The following is a 20,873-nucleotide window of genomic DNA, read 5'->3' on the forward strand; positions in this document are numbered from 1 at the left end:
AAGAATTAAATGAGAATAATATGATTTATGCCATTCAATATAGTTTATGGAAAATGGATCCTGTCAAATTAACTTTATCTTTTTTGATGAGATTACAAGTTTGGTTGATAAAGGTAATAGTATTGATGTAATATGCCTAGACTTCTATAGGTCATTGGACTTGGTACCACACGACATTTTGATTTATAAAACTAGAAAGTTATAAAATTAATATGGCACACATTATACGGATTAACTGATAACTCTCAAATTGTAATTGTAAATGGGGACTCGTCATAGAATAAGTGTGTTTCAACTTAGGTCCTGCAGGGATTGGTTCTTGGCCCTAGACTATTAACATTTTCATTAATGACCTGGAAGAAATAATAAAATCAACAGTGATAAGGTTTGCAGATGACGAAAATTAGAGGAGTGGTAAATAGACTCAACTGCTTCTCCCTAGGGAGGTCGTGGAAGCTTCTTCGCTGGAGGTTTTCAAAAGGAGGCTGGAGCTATCTGTCTTGGAGGGTTTAGACACAACAAATCCTGCATCTTGGCAGGGGGTTAGACTAGATGACCCTTGTGCTCCCTTCTAACCCTATGGTTCTATGATTCTAAAATGAGTCTCGCAATCCTGCCATATCCCCTTTTGACAATAGGGGAGCTCAGGTACAGAAAAGCTAAGCGCAGAGATATTATAACTGGTAATTCTTCCAGGCTAAGGCCTGTCTCTTGCTAACCATTTGTACTGCACCCAGCACAATGGGCCCTGGATCTCAGTTGGACCCTATATAACAGTACTGTAGAGAGAAGTGGTCACAGACGGAGCCTGTGGTGAAGTGGTGACTCAAACTTACATCTCCTGACCCTGTCCCATGCTTTAAGCACCCAACCATGCTGTCCCTCTGCTCGTAAGGTCTGACTTAAGCTGATAGTTACCAATCAAGGATGGAATTGTGTCCTTCACTCCCCATGCCGTGTTGGAGTCATGCAGCACATGTGGTCTGTCAAATTTCACCCGCACCTTGGTGCTCCTTGGAATTCCAGCCATGGCAGGGTGCAGTCCAGCTTTGGCTCTGACCTGTAATGTTGTTTTGAATGTAGTTTGCCACCCTATTGGGGCTTCCGCTGAAACTCTCTGTGTATCCCCCTATTTCTCCCCTCACTTGACAACACGTTCCCCTGTAAAGCTCTGTTTTGCTGTCATTTTCCTTCTGAATAATATGCTCGTCAGAGTTCAAAATTATTACTACAAGTATTACCATAGCTCCTAGGAGCCCCAGTCATGGACTGGGACCTAGGTGTGCTAGGTGCTGTACAAACAGCACAAAAAGATGGTCCCTGCCCCACGGAACTAAAAATTGACAGCACTTGAGGGGGCCTGACCCTACTGCCACTGCAGTCAATGCAAAGCTCTCACGGACTTGAATTCAAGAGGACGGGGTCCTAATTGTCCAGGGCCTCCCGAGTGGTGCAATCACCCTCTCTCCATAAGGTTTGCACATTCTCTTTCTGTAGCACTGGTAGAATCTAATGGCCCAGGAAATCGGAGCCTGGGATCTGAATTCTTTTCTCTATTACACCACTGTAAGTGCTGGGTAGCTTCATCAAAAGCTTCCCTGCACCGCCTCTGCAGTGTGTTGGGAAGGACATGGCTGCATCTAATGCTTGGTGGTTTCTGACAGGGATCCTTCAAATTTAGATTTTTGGCATCCCCTATGTATGCTTGAATTAAAATGTAGCCAAAATTAGGCTTTTATCTTTGGACTATAAAGATAAATGTTGGACACTGAGTTGATGCAGGGTTGTCCGCAGCCAGCGAGACTGAAATAAACTCAAAGGCTCAGATCTTCCAAGGTACTTAGGCCAGGTCTACACTACAGACCTATGTTGGTATAACAACATTGCTCAGGAGTGTGAAAAATCCACCCCCCTGAGGGATGTAGTTATACTGACCTAACCCCAGGAGCGGACAGTGCTATGGCGATGGGAGGGCTTCTCCTGACACCTTAGCTACCACCTCTCGGGGAGGTGGATTAACTATGCAGACGCTCTCTCATCCGTGTAGTAGTGTCTTCACTAAGCACTACAGCTGTAGCACTGTATGTGAAGACAAGCCCTTAGGCACTTACCTCCCATTGATTTCAGGATCCAGGCAAGAGAGGTGTGAATTGCTCCATTCCTTTGGTCCTCAGTGTAAGAATTTCCTCTTCGCTCCACCTTGGGCCCTAGCACATTGGAGGGAAACCTGGATTTTGTTCTGGTTTCAATGCATTCAGCTGGTCAGCCAGCCTTCTACTGTCTGTCCTTGCCTTCAGCCTACATAGCCCTGGTCTACAATTGGGGAGGGGGGGAAGGAAATCTATCTAAGTTATGCAACTTCAGCTACATGAATAATGTAGCTGAAGTCGATGTACTTAGATCTACTCACTGTGGTGTCTTCACTACGGTGAGTCGACTGCTGCAGCTCCCCCATCAACTCAGCCTGCACCTCTTGCAGCGGTGGAGTACAGGAGTCGATGGGAGAGTGCTCGGGGATTGATTTATTGCGTTTAGACTAGATGCAATAAATCGACCCCCGCTGGATCGATCGCTGTCCGCCAATCCGGTGGGTAGTGTAGACGTACCTATAGTCCATCCCTCCTTAGGGACACACACCATATAGTACAGAGGAGTTGTGTAGTGTCATTTTAAATAGTTTGGGAGCTGCTCAGTGGGCCTTCTTACCTTCTGTTGCAGAAACCACCAGAACCTACCAGAGCAGCGGTATATATATGCAGCTGAGCCTTGTCTGTTTGTATATAGTTAGTAAACATAGAATCGTAGGACTGGAAGGGACCTCGAGAGGCCATCTAGTCCAGTCTCCTGCACTCATGGCAGGACTAAGTATCATCTAGACCATCTAACCTGCTCTTAAAAATCCCTCATGATAGAGATTCCACAACCTCCCATGTCAATTTATTCCAGTGCTTAACCACTCTGACAGTTAGGAAGTTTTTCCTAATGTCCAACCTAAACCTACCCCTCCCTTGCTGCAATTTAAGCCTATTGCTTTTCGTCCTATCCTCAGTGGTTAAGAAGAACAATTTTTCTCCCTCCTCCTCCTTGTAACAACCTTTTTATGTACTTGAAAACTGTTCTCATGTCCCCTCTCACTCTTCTCTTCTCCAGACTAAACAAACCCAATTTTTTCAATCTTCCCTCATAGATCATGTTTTCTAGACCTTTAATCATTTTTGTTACTCTTCTCTGGACTTTCTCCCATTTGTCCACATCTTTCCTGAAATGTGGCACCCAGAACTGGACACAATACTCCAGCTGAGGCCTAATCAGCATGGAGTAGAGCGGAAGAATTACTTCTTGTGACTTGCTTACAACAATCCTGCTAATACATCCCAGAATGATGTTCACTTTTTTTTGCAACAGCGTTACACTGTTGACTCATATTTAGCTTGTGTTCCACTATGACCCCCAGATCCTTTCCGCAGTACTCTTTCCTAGGCAGTCATGTCCCATTTTATATGTGTGCGAGTGATTATTCCTTCCTAAGTGGAGTACTTTGTATTTGTCCTTATTGAATTTCATTCTATTTACTTCAGACCAGTTCTCCAGTTTGTCCAGGTCATTTTCAATTATATAATCCTATCCAAACCACTTGCAACCTCTCCCATCTTGGTATTGTCTGCAAACTTTATAAGTGTACTCTCTATGCCATTATCTAAATCACTGATGAAGATATTGAACAGAACCAGACCCAGAACTGATCCCTGAGGGACCCCACTCGTTATGCCCTTCCAGCATGACCGCGAACTGTAACATGGTTATTTTGAACCCAATTGTCCATGTGGTAAGAGCAAGGACACAACACACCCTTAACCCAATGCCTCTCCTTTACTCTAGGAGAGCCTTCAACTGCCCAGTCTCTCCCATGCTCCCTAAATCTGATCTCCCAGAACCAGCTCTCCAACCTGACACCTTCAGGATGAGCCTGCCCCTTATTTATCCCTACATCCCTTGCAAGCTTCCTTGGAGGGCCCTGTGGAGCCTATCATACTAGCTTGGCAGCTTAACTTGCTTTAGAGCAACGTGATGTGAGGCCGCAACCTCCCTGGGGCTGGCACCCTCTGCAGAATTCTGAGCCCTTTGGAGGCTGGGGAGCAAGGGACTAGGGCTGGCCTTCTAATCTGTACCTCTCCCGTGGCAAGAGAGAGTGCTAACCACAACCCACTGGGCCTGCCCTTAGAGAGTCTCTCGATTATTGAAATAATTGAGACGTTTAACCTTCAGAATGGAATGAGAGGATAGGCTTGTGCTGCCGTCGTGCCCCAGTGGTGGGAGGCTGATGGGGTGGGGGTGGGGGCTCACCATGGGGAGGTGGTGGAAGAGGTGGATGAGTTTTGTAGAACACTTTGCCAAGCAGCAGCGTTTGTTGGGTGGTGTTGGTTATTTGTATTGTGGCGGTGCCGAGGTGCCTCACTCACAGACCAGCAGCCGGTTGGGCTACGTGCCGTACAAACACAGAACCGAAAGATGGGCCCTGCCCAAAAGAGCTTTTCTTAGCGGGATTTCTGAATAACTCTCTTGTGGCTGATATCTGGTAGCAAGAGACAGCGGCAAGCCCAAGCAGCATGAAATCCAACAGTTGGATCTCTGTAGCTCACGGGCTGGGAATCCCCCCCCATGCTGCGGTTTAGGGCTGGAGCAGGAAAGTGGCCCAGTGAAATTCCATTGAAAAGATTCTCTGCCAAGAGCCTGCAGCCTGAGGAGAGTGTGTGTGGAAGGGCGGGGGGTGGGGTGGGGGAAGTGTGTGGAGATGGGGCTGGGCATGGGGAGGGGAGTGTGTGTGGAAGGGGTGGAGAGATGGGTCTGGGTGTGGGGAAGAGGGGAGTGTGTGTGGAAGAGGGCGGGGAGTGTGTGGTGATGGGGTTGGGGTGGGGAGGAGGGGAGTGTGTGTGGAAGAGGGTGGGGAGTGTGTGGTGATGGGGCTGGGTGTGGGGAATGTGTGTGGAAGGAGGTGGGGAGTGTGTGGGGAGATGGGGCTGGGGAAAGGGGGTGCGGGGAAGCCTCACTAACCCCCGTGCAAGCTGGGTGACTATGACTTCCCCACTGAAACCCCCCAGATTTGGGTGGGGGGTAAGGACCCCTCCCCCACACTTGAGAGGGGTGAGGGCCCCACTGAGCTCCTGGGCGACTCCTACAGGTGGAGGATAAGCATGACCCCATTCATGGGGGTGGGAGGGGCTGAGTGGCTCCTCCCTCCCCCCTCTCCATCCAAGAAGACAGGGGTTGGCTTCGCGCGCGAGGCTTTCTGGCCCCTGCTGCGGCCCGTAGGCGACCTCTGCCCCGGAAGGAGAGAGGGAGGCGCTCTGCTCAGCTGGGACATTTAAACGGCACGGAGCGGCCCGGCCGGTGAGTGACGGGGCCGGCGGGACCCCAGGGCCCAGCCACCGCCCCTGTGGGGGCTCCCCCGGGGCCCGCTGCAGCCCCCCGCCGCTGCTGGTCCCGGCCCGCTGCAGCCCCCCGCCGCTGCTGGTCCCGGCCCGCTGAAGCTCGGGCGTTGCGCCGGGCGCGCTGGGCTCCAGGCCCCGGCCCCGGCCTCTAGCGGAGAGCGGGCGGCTCCCAGCGGGGCCGCCTCTTCCCTGCCGCTCCGAGCTGGGGGGGGCCGCTCGCTGGCCCCCGGCCCCGCTGGCCCCCGGCCCGGCTTGCGGGGCCGAGACGATTCGGTAGCTGGGGAACGGGTCTCGTTTTTCTCGCCATCCCCTCACCCCAGTAACCCCTGGCCGAGGCTGAGCTAGTCGCACCTTTACGGGCTTCGACCTCTGCCCTGCGCCCGGCTGGCACGGCACGGCGTGTGCCGCTGTCCCCCAGCGTGTGGCCATCACAAAGACTCTGGTTGTTCAACGCCTTGGCCTGCGACGCGTGTTGCTCCAGCTGCTCTCATGGGTGGATCTAGTTTCCCATTGTAATAAGGGGCAGATGCAATGAGCTCCCTGTTTCCGAGATTAAATTTGATCAAGGAATTATCTTGTTGGGTTCCCTTTAACCCGCTGCTACTTAAAGTATCACTAGCTTTTTCTGTTGCCTTCCAACTTGAGATCTCAAAGCACTTTCCACTCATTGCTGCCCCGCATGAGGTGTTGGGATCCCTGCTATACTGGCAAGACATAGAAGTTAAGGGATTGGTGCACAGCCACTTAGCCAGCCCAGCTATGAAATCTAGAGATGAAACTAAAGAGCTTCAATCTTTAATGCCCAGTATTTTGTTGTAATTAGTGCGTTGCATTGCTGAAAATATGCAATGCACATTTTTAACCCTTTACTGATGCTATTGTAAGAATCTTGTGTTTATAAGTTGGTGCAATAATGTTGAAGGCCAGTAGTGGTACACATCCCATTATTTTAAAATAACCCATGCAACTTTCATACTGAATTCTGACTGGTAGGTGTATTAAGTTTGGAACTTCCTTCCCTGGCTGTTGGGAGAAGTGGAGGAATCTTCCCACCTGCCTTCTGCAAAATGTTTCTTTTTTTCCCCTCTCCTTCCTGGCTGCTGGAACTGGGGATGCTCTCGACCCCTTTTGCCCACCTCTAACTGCATCTCACTCAGGAGAGGTCTGAGTCTCTGCTGCTACTCATAGGCAAGGACAGGAGAAAACTGCACTGATGAGGAATTATAACATCTTAAGGAACTTGTAAGATTTGTCACTAATTCTTGCAGTGTAGACCAGTGGTTCTCAAACTTTTGTATTGGTGACCCCTTTCAAACAGCAAGCCTCTGAGTGTGACCCCCCCCCTTATAAATTAATTTTTTTTTTTTATATTTAGCAGTATTGTAAATGCTGGAGGTGAAGTGGGGTTTGGGGTGGAGGCTGACAGTTCACAACCCCCATGTAATAACCTCGTGATCCCCTGAGGGACCCCCAATTTGAGAACCAGTGGTGTAGACCTACCTTTTTGAGGGTTTTTATAATAACTCTGGTGGTAAGATAATCTTGCAGTCAAGTAGAAAAGCCTACCTATGCCAGGGTAAATGGAAAATTTTAGGAAGAGATGCAAAACTGCACAGGGAATTTTTCCTGTTTATGCAGGGATTTATTTTCTCTTTGTATTGCATTGTGAAGACTATTCACATACTTTCTCAATTTCTTCAGTAAATCAAGTTGCAATGTATACTCTTATTCCGAAAGGGCAAAAGTCAGCAAGCTGTGGAGAAACGTAGTTCCACAAATCTCAGTCTCTGTTGGGCACCCTGTGCCTAAGCAGTGCTGTAGGTGCCGGCAGCTTGCAGAAAGAAGAAAAAGCCAACATGCCTATTCTCATTGTAACTACTACAGTGGGGAGAGGATGGGCAACTGAGAGGAAAAATTACAGTATGGAGGGGAGAGAGGGGAACCCATTTTCCCCAGTGGAAGCTTTGTGCCAAGGAAGTCCTGTTCTGGGGAACACCTACGCAGAGCCCTAGACTGTGGAAAGAGGTGTGGGTAAAAGTTCATAAAGACAGTGTTCCTGACTTCATCTGTTTGTTTCTTAGATTCCAGTATTTGCCAATTTTAGCATCCAAGTGGTCCCAGCTAGGCTGTCAAATTCACACCTCAGCAAATGAATCGTTCAAGTGAGGTCACATGTTTGTGGCTGCTATAGTTTGATTTGGAACAGTTAAATACCATGTCAAGTTGTGAGAAATTTGGAGCGAGAGGAAAAAATAGTATTTTTTAAAGCTTTTTCTGGAACGCTGCAGAATGCAGCAAACACTGTGGAGATGCTCCAGTGTTGGGCTCCATTATATCGTTTACTGCTTTGAACTTTGCATTTGGGCATTCTACCAATTAATGGTTTTACCATGTCTCTGCCTATAGCTTTGTTGAGTTATAGCTTGGTGAAACACACCTGACTCTTTCAGCTCTGCTGCTCAGAAGCTAGAGCAGCTGAAATGAGGGTGAAAGATACTTGATCCTTATACACTTCACCCTGCTGCCATCAAAGCAGAGGTAGTAATGTCTTCTAGAGAAATTAGTCATGGTGAAAACAAGCTTATCTACCTTGTACACCAAAAATTGATGAGCCTTTGCAAGATGTTCAGTTATACTAGTGAGTTCACTGTATGCCTATTGTATTGAAAGTACATTTATATATGGAAAGAGACACTGGAGTGGACAGTCTTAGAATCTGACACAAAGCCCTCATGTAGCGTGTCTTCAAAGGCCTACCTGTTGTCAGTCACAGTAGAAAATAAGAAACTATTTTTTGCTTACAGGAAACAAAGTGACAAGAGATATGTCCTTGTTGTTGAAGCATCTAAACAATTCAGTAAGGATGCAGTTATTTTTGGAGAGACTGGCATGGACATGATCAAATTTTACTTCTGATACATCTAATTTGGTACATCTGATACGTCCATCGGTTGCTGCCCTAATTTGCCAAGATTTGTCAGAGGCAAGGAAGAGAGGATTAAAGGAATCATTCAGAATTGGAATGTAATCATTTGGCCCAAGTCTCTTATTTTGGATGGATTATAGCCGGATGTGGTCTGCAGACCATAGTTTGATTACTCCTGGATTACTGATAGTAATTTAATATAGTGTAGCTTCTGATATGGTAATACTACAGTAAAATCTGAACTATTCATCACCTTGGAATTTTTTAAAGATCAAGAAATCCTCGTTCAATAAACTTTTTCACATCTTTGCTAATGTGATCAGTTCTTTGATCCTTTGTTTTGAGACAATAACCCTTTCCCCCCCGTGTGTGTTTACAACACGTTAAAGTCTGGGCATATTACTGGAATATGGATCAGCTGGGATTTGTGAAAGGTGCTTCTTCCCAAATTACCAAAGATGGATTAAGCAAGCCTGCTCTGCCCCAGAAGAATGCTTATGCCAGGCTTGTGCAAAAGCACCATAGCGGTAGATTCCGATCCTATTTAAATCACATTGCACAGAAGATACAGCTAGAAGAGAGCAGCCTCAATGACTCCAATTCGGATGTAGAACCCTCTGTGAAGAGAGGTATGATGAGAGAAGCTCTGGCAAGAAATGGCTTGAATGCACATAGCTATTCACCAATCCAAACATCTCAGTTGGAACAGCCTGCATTTGTAGGATTTGAGAAACTGAATGAAGATAAAAGCCAAGTCTTTGCTAACAGACGGCCTCATGAAAGAGATCCCAGCATTGGTCGAGAAGGAAACCGTGAAGCAGAGGAAGATTATTACATAAAACAGCCTGGACTGGCAACTGACTTGTTAAAAGTGAGTGATGCCTTGGGTGGGAGAGTAACATTGAACAGTCTGAGGCAAGGCACTTCTCTGCAGAAATCTTCTGGGTCTGAAGAAAAGGACGAAGAAGAGGTATGGAAGAACAAACATAAGAAAAGGAACAAGTGTCCTGCCAACCGGGACAGAGCAGATGAATACTTGACTGCTGAGCAGTTTAGTATGGATTTGCCTGCAGCAAATGCCAGGAAAACCAGTCACTTGTCTTCTGGTCAAATTCAAGGTGAGCTGTTCACTGGTTTAAGCTGCTAACAAGCTGTGTGAATGGGGCATCCATTAATGTAAAATTTTAGGGGCATTGAAAATGACATATTTGTTAATAGGTTTGAGTGGTGTCACATGAGTTACAATTAATCAGCCTGTCTTGCTCCCATTGAAGTTATTTCTGGTTTTGACGTTGACACAAAGGGAGAAGGCTTGCGCCCAGCAGTAGTACAGTGGATGCATCTCTTAAACTATTGCGTATTGAAAATAGCGCAGGAAAAAATCTGCCTCTGTTAGGTTTAAAAAAAAATCTCTTGACCACTAGCCCAATGTCAGGCCTTTTTGGTTTAACCCATCTACACCAAGAGGTTAGATTTTTTTCTAGTGCATAGTATTTATGGTGAAACATTTGGATACTTGTGCTAAGGGGCAGTCTGCTGCTGGTGATGATAAACGTCACTACATTAAGTTTACTGTAATAAACCAAGAAGAGCTATCAACTTTACAGTTTGGTAAGTGGGAGTAATGCTTATCACAGCTCACAGAGTAGAAATCTAATAAATATTTAACATTTGCAAAACTACACCCCATCACTGAACCAGGGTAAATAATATCTGTTTACACTGACTCCCATAATTGAGAAGCTGGGCCTACAGATTCTGTGCCTGGGCTGGTTATCTTTCATGAATTTTGCAAAGATGACTCATATGATTGTGCAAACTGTGCTTAATAGGTCCAGTTCTCTAACAAATACTTACAATTAAGTGCACCATTGGTTGGATGAAATATTTTGGCAAGAGTTACAGAAAACACCTTGTATTTATTGCATCAGTCTATTCTAACAGAGCAATTTTCTATTGTATTCTACTTTTCAGTGAACTGGCAGCTTTTGAAAAAACTTGGGTGTTTACTTCAGGAGCTTCAAGTTGTTAGTAATATAGACCATTTCACACTAGCAGAGGTAGCAGTTCTGCCATGCTGCAAAATACCTAATAATTCCTTGGTATGAGATGCTCTCTATGGCAGGGTTCCCAGACACACCGATTTTTTGCTTCAAAACAGATTTAAAAAACAACTTATTTTAAAAATTTGCACCCTAGTCACAACCATTCTTGCTCTCTTGCAAAGCAAACAGGCCATTAAGGGACCTCTGTCTTTCAACCCCAGTGAAATGGGAAGAGTTTGTTAGGTACATTCGCCTCTGTTCCATACATCGTAGTGTTTATACAGTTACCTGACTTCTACTTCACTCTGACCCGAGGCCCATGCTATAAAGACAAAACCTCTTTCTAGAACAGGTCTCTCCCACCTAGCTAAGTTTAAGCATGGTCTGACTGGAGAGCTGCCTCAGATACCTTCCTGTATAAGCAAAGTTTCAACAGGCATCTGCTCCCCATATTCCCCATCACACCCAAAGACAGACAGACAGCCTCCCTTGAGGCTCTGTTAGAGCAACAGGATTGTCTCTTGGGCTGAGATAAGCAAAAGGATTTGTGTTCCAGGTTGTCACTGAGTCATGGTGCAACATATTTTGTTTAGAGATTATACAGCAATCTACCCCATAAAGTACAACAATAACAAATGGTTCTCATAGTTTTTACTGTTTTTCTATTTGCAAAGGATCGCTGTCATAACAAAAAACAACAAAAGGGCAGTTTTAAAAATAATATTGTGGGGCTTGTGTACATGGTGTATTCCATTGCACTAGAGGGGTGTAACTTCTAATGCACACTAGCATACTGTGCACTAACTGGCCTGTCGGGATCCTGCTGGTATGCACTAGGAGTTCCCTAGTGAGTGTTAATGTCCTCCTGTTTCAAACAGGACTACAATAATTTGCACCATCAGGCTCCATGCGGGCTCGTTAGAGTGCTGCACACTAGACCTGACACCCCTCTAGGGTGGATTAACCTACTACGTAGAAAAGCCCTTAGATTTTATGTTCTTTCTATTTCAATAAATTTACTTTTCAAGTTATGTAGTTTATTTTTCACAGATTACTGCACTAGCATAATGAAACTACATTGGTCTGTGAATCCCCAGTTTCCTTTTGTTAAGTATCAGAGGGGTAGCTGTGTTAGTCTGTATCCACAAATACAACAAGGAGTCCGGTGGCACCTTAAAGACTAACAGATTTTTTTGGGCATAAGCTTTTGTGGGTAAAAAACCCACTTCAGATGCATGGAGTGAAAATTACAGATGCAGGCATAAATATACTGACACATGAAGAGAAGGGAGTTAATTTACAAGGGAAGAATCAGTGTTGACATGACCAATTCAGTGAGGGTGGATGTTCACCCCCTGTAATTGAGGAGGAGGTGTCAATACCAAGAGAGGGAAAATTGCTTTTGTAGTGAGCCAGCCACTTTTCCTTTTGTTGTTTTTTATGAACTAGTGTATTTGGGATTCCGAGGCTGCAAGAGAATATAATCTTACCCCTAAGCCCCTTCCCCTCCAACCAAACACTGTTTTACATGGAGACTAAAAAAATCTATAGATATTTGCAGTAAATCTTGTTAAGTCTTCAGGTGGTTTAAAAGAAACTCCTCGCTGGAGCATCCAGGGGTTTAAGTACTTGATGATTTCCCTTTTTTTTTTTTTTTTTTATTCATGGTAGTTGCAGGAAACAGATTTATTGCAAGTATAGCCATTAACACTCTGGAGGCCAAATTTTTCAACATTGGGTAATTAGTTAGTCTTTTAAATCCATATTTAGGCACCTAAGCAGAAGAGGTATGATTTTTGAAAATGGTGAGCTCCTGCGGACTTCCGTAGGAGCTGGGCAGTTGTGTGAAACCACTGAAAATCAGTTCTTTATTTAGGAGCCTAAATGTAAGCACCCAGGTTAGAAAATGTAGGCCATAAAGTTGGTAGACCTCAAAGGCAATATGTGGCTTCCCCAACTGGAAGAGGTTATTGTTGAGCAAATAACTTCCCAATGATTGTGGTGAAAATTTGTGGAAGGCTGATGTCACAAGAGGGGTGCAGGTGACTCCAGGCATGGCAGTGCACCAAGCATTCCTGCGTGATATGGAAATGGATTCTTGCAAAAAGATATACATCATGGGAAACCTCCTTTCCATTGCTGCTGTGTATTTTAACACTCTTTTTTAAGTGAAATGAAGAGTATGCAACATGCAGCCTTTTCTGTTTACCAGAATTCACAGCTACCAGATCATGGTATCCGATTAACTTTCCCTCACTTCAAAGCTCATCTTTTCCTAATGTTCTTGGTGGTGGGCCTATCAGTTTGTGAGACCTGGTGTCTTATTTGATCACTGTGTAAATCAGAGCTTCTGAAACTGTGGTCCATGAAGCTACTTCTGTAATTATGGTGAAGCATATGGTAAAGCAGTGATGTTGCTTCACAAATATTAATTCAGTTCAGGATGCTTTAGTTTTTCCAGAGGCGCTTATACAAACTGATTTTAAAATTACGCATCATTCTCCAACTTACGTGGCTGCTTCATATCCTCTTTTGTTAGTCGTTTCTTCAGCACAAACTCAGGCAGGATTAAATTTGCAGCTCACCCTAAAATTGAAGGAGCTGTAAACATGCAGGAGGCCAGATGGAACTTCAACATGAACTGGAATCTGAAGGCACTGAAGAGGATTCACTGCTAGCAAAAAGAAAGCCTTTTAGCTAGAGAAAAGAAAACAGCTAAGATATAAAATGGATAAAGGTTACTAAACAGTCTCTTCACTGCACTAAAGCTGAGTTTATCTTTATCTTGTCTCATATATTATCTGTGTTACCTTTTCAATTAACCCGGCATTGCAGATGTCTCAGTAAAGGTGTGGGATTGTCTCCAAGAGGTTCTGTGGGCCACATTATGGAAGCTGCTTGAGCTCAGCTAGTTTAAATCCAGTAAGTGGCTTTATTTTTTATGATGCTGTCTTCAGAGCTCTGCACTGTGAGATTCCATGCCTTACTATATGGGGATGGAACCCATTTCAAAGCAAGGAGGTGTTCGGAAAGTGTGAACATACTGTGACCGGTTCGGTCACAGAAACCCCCCTGGGAACTGCCAACTGATGTGCTGGGACTACCTCTCAGCCTGTTTTCCCTACTAGCTTGGGACTTCAGAACCCTGCCTGGTTGTGCCAGACACGCTTGCCTGTTACAACCACAGCCCCAGGTCTGAACCACGTCTCTCAAAAGCTACAGGCTTAGCTGAAAACAGCTTAAGAAGTGTTCCTGTCTCCAACACTCAGATTTCCGGCTCCCAATGGGGTCCAAACCCCAAATAAATCCTTTTACCCTGTATAAAGCTTATACAGGGTAAACTCACGAATCGTTCGCCCTCTGAAACATGGATAGAGAGAGATGCACAGCTGTTTGCCCCCCCCCCCACCCGGTATTAATACATGCTGTGGGTTAATTAATAAGTAAAAAGTGCTTTTTATTAAATACAAAAAGTAGGATTTAAGTGGTTCCAAGTAATAACAGAAAGAACAAAGTAAATTACCAAACAAAATAAAACAAAACATGCAAGTCTATGCCTAATACAGTAAGAAAGTGATTACAGATGAAATCTCACCCTTAGAGATGTTCCAGTAGCTTCTTTTACAGACTAGCCTCCTTCTAGTCTGGGTCCAGCAATCACTCACACTGTCCTTTGTTCCAGTCTCTTTCAGATATCCTTTGGGGGTGGAGAGGCTATCTCTTGAGCCAGCTGATGACCAAATGGAGGGGTCTCCCAGGGGCTTAAATAGACTTTCTCTTGTGGGTGGGGACCCCCCCTCCTCTCTCCTATCCAGAATCCAGCTCCAAGATGGAGTTTTGGAGTCACATGGGCAAGTTACATGTTCATGAATGACTCAGTTCCTTACCAGCCAGGTCACATCCCAGGAAAGCTCAGATGTGGACTGACGTCTCCAAGTTCAGTGTTAGCTTAAGTGTTTCTTGATTGGGCACTTACTGAGAATGGTCTTTCCTCAGGAAGCTGACCAACTGCTTCACTGAGGCTACTTAAAATTAAACAAGTACATTGCAAATATTCATAACTTCGAATATGAAAATGATACATGCATACAAATAGGATGAATATGTCCAGTAGATCATAACCTTTACAGAGATATGTTACATGGTATATCTAGCATAAAACATATTCCAGTTATGTCATATTTACTTTCATAAGCATATTTCCATAAAGCATTATGGGGTGCAACGTCACACATACCACTCTGTTCCAACGTTTTAGAGACCTCCCTTCTTCTGCTGAGCTCAGATCTCTTGCTTCAGCAGTTACCTTTAACTGTGCAAAGAGGCTTATGCAGTGTTGCTGCAGCTGTGTTGGTCCCAGGATATTGGAGCGACAAGGTGGGTGGGGTGATATCTTTTATTGGATCAGCTTGTGTTGGTGAGAGACAAGCTTTCTGGGCCCAGACCTGAAGAAGAGCTCTGTGTAAGCTCGAAAGCTTGTCTCTGTCACCAGCAAAAGTTGGTCCAATAAAAGATATTACCTCACACACCTTGTCCCTTTAGTATCCTGGGATGAGCAGGGCTGTGACAACACTGCATACATACTTTTTATTAAAAAAAGGGAGGACTTGTGGCACCTTAGAGACTAACAAATTTATTTGAGCATAAGCTTTCGTGAGCTACAGCTCACTTCATCGGATGCATTCAGTGGAAAATACAGTGGGGAGATTTATATACACAGAGAACATGAAACAATGGGTGTTACCATACACACTGTAATGAGAGTGATCAGGTAAGGTGAGCTATTACCAGCAGGAGAGCGGGGCGGGGGGGTGGGGTGGGGAATCCTTTTGTAGGGATAATCAAGGTGGGCCATTTCCAGCAGTTGACAAGAACATCTGACAAACAGCGGGGGGGAAGGGGAATAAACATAGGGAAATAGTTTTACTTTGTGTAATGACCCATCCACTCCCAGTCTTTATTCAAGCCTAAGTAAATTGTATCCAGTTTGCAAATTAATTCCAATTCAGCAGTCTCCTGACAGCAGGATTGTCTGGCTATGTAGACTCCCTCCTCAGGCCCTACGCTACCAGCACTCCCAGCTATCTTCGAGACACCACTGATTTCCTGAGGAAACTACAATCCATCGGTGATCTTCATGAAAACACCATCCTGGCCACTATGGATGTAGAAGCCCTCTACACCAACATTCCACACAAAGATCGACTACAAGTTGTTAGGAACAGTATCCCCGATAATGTCACGGCAAACCTGGTGGCTGGACTTCGTGACTTTGTCCTCACCCATAACTATTTCACATGTGGGGACAATGTATACCTACAAATCAGCGGCACTGCCATGGGTACCCGCATGGCCCCACAGTATGCCAACATTTTTATGGCTGACTTAGAACAACGCTTCCTCAGCTCTCGTCCCCTAACGCCCCTACTCTACTTGCGCTACATTGATGACATCATCATCTGGACCCACGGAAAAGAAGCCCATGAGGAATTCCACCATGATTTCAACAATTTCCGTCCTACCATCAACCTCAGCCTGGTCCAGTCCACACAAGAGATCCACTTCCTGGACACTACGGTGCTAATAAGTGATGGTCACATAAACACCACGCTATACTGGAAACCTACTGACCGCTATGCTTACCTACATGCCTCCAGCTTTCACCCAGACCACACCACACGATCCATTGTCTACAGCCAAGCTCTACGATACAACCACATTTTCTCCAACTCCTCAGACAGAGACAAACACCTACAAGATCTCTATCAAGCGTTCTTACAACTACAAAACCCACCTGCTGAAGTGAAGTAACAGACTGACAGAGCCAGAAGAGTTCCCAGAAGTCACCTACTACAGGACAGGCCCAACGAAGAAAATAACAGAATGCCACTAGCCGTCACCGTCAGCCCCCAACTAAAACCTCTCCAATGCATCATCAAGGATCTACAACCTATCCTGAAGGACGACCCATCACTCTCACAGATCTTGGGAGACAGGCCAGTCCTTGCTTACAGACAGCCCCCCAACCTGAAGCGAATACTCGCCAGCAACCACACAACAGAACCACTAACCCAGGAACCTATCCTTGCAACAAAGCCCGTTGCCAACTGTGTCCACATATCTATTCAGGAGACACCATCATAGGGCCTAATCACATCAGCCACACTATCAGAGGCTCGTTCACCTGCACATCTACCAACGTGATATATGCCATCATGTGCCAGCAGTGCCCCTCTGCCATATGCAGTGGTCAAACTGGACAGTCTCTACGTAAAAGAATAAATGGACACAAATCAGACATCAAGAATTATAACATTCAAAAACCAGTTGGAGAACACTTCAGTCTCTTTGGTCACTTGATTTCTGACCTAAAAGTGGCAATTCTTCAACAAAAAAACTTCAAAAACAGACTCCAACAAGAGACTGCTGAATTGGAATTCATTTGCAAACTGGATACAATTAACTTAGGCTTGAATAAGGGCTGGGAGTGGATGGGTCATTACACAAAGTAAAACTATTTCCCTATGTTTATTCCTCCCCGCCCCGCTGTTCCTCAGAAGTTCTTGTCAACTGCTGGAAATGTCAACCTTTTATCACTACAAAAGTCCCCCCCCCCCCCCCCCCCGGCCCCTGCTCTCCTGCTGGTAATAGCTCACCTTACCTGATCACTCTCGTTACAGTGTGTGGGGTAACACCCATTGTTTCATGTTCTCTGTGTGTATAAATCTCCCCACTGTATTTTCCACTGAATGCATCCAATGAAGTGGGCTGTAGCTCACAAAAGCTTATGCTCGAATAAATCTTTTAGTCTCTAAGGTGCCACAAGTCCTCCTTTTCTTTTTGCGGATACAGACTAACACAGCTGCTACTCTGAAACCTTTTTATTGCCATCGTTAGCAGTATACAACATAATGAATGACATGGAAAAGGTGACTTCGGAAATCCTGTTTATTCTCCCACAATTCAAGTTCAAGGTGACATGTAATGAAATTGAAAGGTAGCACATTTAATACTTGATTGAAGGAAGCACTGTTTTACGTGATTCAGGGTTAACATGTGGAACTCATGGTCACAAGACATCAAGGTTGAGACCTTAGCCGGCTTCAGAACCGGCTATGGATAATGAGACCATCCACAGTTTCAGTCGAAAGGATTAGAAGAAATAATCCAAAACCTTGGGAAGGAAGGAAGTAAACCATCATGTTTCATGGCATAAACTAATATTTAAATGAGCGATTAGGAGAATATGGGATATGGGCAGGTTGTTACATAACAGGACCCTTGGTTCTTATAACTTCCTCCAGCATGGATAAAAAATTGATTTTTTTTTTTTAACTAAAAAGATCAGTTTTTTTTTATTTTAAATTGGATTTTTTTTAGAATGTAAGAACATAAGAATGGCCATACTGGGTCAGACCAATGGTCCGGCTAGCCCAGTGTCCTGTCTTCTCACAGTGGCCAGATGCTTCAAAGGGAATGAATGGATCATGGCAGTCATCAAATGATTCATTCCCTGTCGTCCACTCCCAGCTTCTCACAGTCAGAGGCTTAGGACACCCACAGCATGGGTTTGCATCCCTGACCATTTCACCATAGCCGTTGATGGCCCTATCCTCCATAAATTTATTTAATTATTTTTCGAATCCAGTTATAGTTTTGGCCTTCACAACATCCCGTGCCAACAAGTTCTACAGGTTGACTATGCGTTGTGTGAAGAAGTACTTCCTTTTGTTTGTTTTAAACCTGCTGCCTATTCATTTAATTGTGTGACCCCTGATTCTTGTGTTATGTAAAGGAACAAATAACACTTTCTCCACATATTCACTTTCTCCACACCATTCATGATTTTTAGACCTCTATCATATTCCCCCCCTCAGTCATCTCTTTTCCAAGACGAATAGTCCTGGTCTTTTTAATCTCTCCTCATATGGAATCTGTTCCATACCCTTAATCATTTTTGTTGCCCTTTTCTGTACCTTTCCCATTTCTCATATATCTGTTCTGAGATGAGGTGACCAGAGCTGCACGCAGTATTCAAGGTGCGGGCATACTATAGGTTTATATAGAGGCATTATAACATTTACTGACTTATTATCTATCCCTTTCGAAATGGTTCCTAACATTTTGTTAGCTTGTTTGACTACTGCTGCACGTTGAGTGGATGTTTTCAGAGACCTATCCGCAGTGACTCCAAGATCTTTCTTGAGTGGTAACAGCTAATTTAGAGCCCATCAATTTGTATGTATAGTTGTGCATTACTTTGCATTTATCAACAATGAATTTCATCTGCCATTTTGTTGCCCAGTTACCTAGTTTTGTGAGATTGCTTTGTAACTCTTCGCAGTCAACTTTGGACTTAACTATCTTGAGTAATTTTGTACCATCTGCAAACTTTACCACCTCATTATTTACCTGTTTGTCCAGATCATTTATGAATATGTTGAGCAGCATTGCTCCCAATACAGATCCCTGGGGAACTGCCGTTGTTTACCTCTCTCCATTCTGAAAACTTTATTCTTACCCTCTTCCTCCGGTCTTTTAACCAGTTACTGATCCATAAGAGGACCCTCCCTCTTATCCCATGACTGCTCAGTTTGCTTAAGAACCTTTGGTGAAGGACCTTGTCAGAGGCTTTCTGAAAGTCCAAGTACACTGTATCCACTGGATCACCCTTGTCCACATGTTTGTTGATCTCCTCAAAGAATTATAATAGACTTTTGAGGCATAATTTCCCTTTACTATATATCTGATAAGTCTGTTCTTTACTATGGGTTCATCCAGTTTGCCTGGTACTGAAATTAGGTTCACCAGCCGGTAATAGCCAGGATTGCCTCTGGGGCCTTTTAAAAAAAATTGGCATCACATTAGCTCTCCAGTCATCTGGTACAGAAGCTGATTTAAATGATGGGTTACATACCACAGTTAGTAGTTCTGCAGTTTCATACTTGAGTTCCTTCAGAACTCTTGGGTGAATACCATCTGGTCCTGTTGACTTAGTACGGCTTAATGTATCAGGTTGTTCAAAACCTCCTTTATTGACACCAGTCAGAGGCGTAATCTAAAAAGAATGGCTCACGTGTGGGAATCCCCCTCACATCCTCTGCAGTGAAGAACAGTGCAAAGAATTCATTTAGCTTCTCCACAAAGGCATTGTCTTCCTTGAGTGCTCCTTTAGCACCTCAATTGTCCAGTGGCCCCACTGATTGGCAGGCTTCCTGCTTCTGGAATACTTAAAAACATTTTTTGCTGTTAGTTTTTGTGTCTTTTGTTAGTTGCTCTTCATACTCTTTTTTTGGTTTGCCTAATTATACCTTTACACTAGACTTGACAGAGATAATACTCCTTTCTATTTTAATTTAAATTATATACAGGTTTATTTTTTTAAAAGTAAGCCTATTTAAAATTGTCAACTTATGTTAAGCCATACATTTATTATCTGTTAAAATAATCTAAATTAAATACTAAGCAGTACATGTCTGCTGCCACATTTTAAAGAAAGTTCCACTTGTTCAGTGGTTTGTTGCTGGCAAAGCACCTGGACTCAGAGTTTGTTGAGGTGATACCCAAGTTTTTGTCAGCAGTAGCCTCTTCTGTAGGTAAAGAGAGAATATTTTCTTCATTTCAGTTTATTCAACTAGTCCAATTCAGTGACTAGTTTGTTCAGAGTTAAGAAACCCAACTGGGCATTGAAAAAAGCAGGAAACTTGTTTTCCTCCTCTAATCTTTATATAAAAACTAAGTGTGGGAGGATGAGATCTACCAGTTCTAAAGTCCTGAAGGACATGGTGAACAGAAACAATACTTTGGGTTCACTAACTTCAAATAACATATTCTTTGTGTAATCATTCAGTTTTAAACACAAAACATGTTTTGATAAACATTTTTTCTTACATATCCAAGCACATTTGAAGTAGTTTTATTTAACAAAAAAAAATTAAATGATGTTTTTGTGCATTTTAAAATGAATTTGAATTTCTATCCAAATAGAGCTTGACACAAATCACAAGTAAAAAAGTAATCATCCTCATCTGACAGTGCACAGTGCCTTCACAGATCTACACTCTCCTTCCCTCTTCCATACTAGCCTGGAGATTTAAAAGATGCCTTGAGTGAGAGAGGGTTTGAAGGATGGTTGGAGGCTGGTATGCCCTTGGTGCTAGAAGGCTGAAACAGAGTGGATTGCACGTTTTCTCTAACAGCTAATGATTTAAAATGGATTCCATTGTTGCAGGGTTGGGAAGAGAATCGCACAGCATGGTTCTGTAGAGGCAATGTCATGAAGGAGAACAAAACTTACTTTGGCAAGTAGCCTCCTGGGGCTTGTCTTCACTGAGAAATCTGATTGCGTTTAAACATGATTGTGAGGAGTTGAGCTAGCTGGGACAATGCTGACCATGGTGTTGAATTCCTGAGTCTTGGGTAACCATAATGGATGAGTGTGGACATGGACAAGCCATAGTCAGTGTCATGTCA

At 44.2% G+C, this 20,873-nt stretch overlaps 1 protein-coding gene across 3 annotated transcripts in view; it reads left to right on the forward strand.

Moving 5' to 3' along the window:
- The first annotated feature begins 5,261 nt into the window (after positions 1–5,261).
- Positions 5,262–20,873, forward strand: part of DIS3L2 (DIS3 like 3'-5' exoribonuclease 2) — a 270,593-nt gene continuing 254,981 nt past the window's right edge. For 2 of the 3 annotated variants that reach the window (XM_074963406.1, XM_074963407.1), the window contains exons 1-2: positions 5,269–5,388; positions 8,234–9,473. In XM_074963406.1, coding sequence (XP_074819507.1) covers positions 8,765–9,473 — 709 coding nt within the window. In that variant the 5' untranslated portion in view covers positions 5,269–5,388; positions 8,234–8,764. Of the gene's footprint in view, positions 5,389–8,233; positions 9,474–20,873 lie in introns of all 3 variants that reach the window. The other variant, XM_074963408.1, reaches the window with a different exon arrangement.

The sequence above is a fragment of the Natator depressus genome, chromosome 9 (genome assembly GCF_965152275.1).
Source record: "Natator depressus isolate rNatDep1 chromosome 9, rNatDep2.hap1, whole genome shotgun sequence".
Lineage (NCBI taxonomy): Eukaryota > Metazoa > Chordata > Testudines > Cheloniidae > Natator > Natator depressus.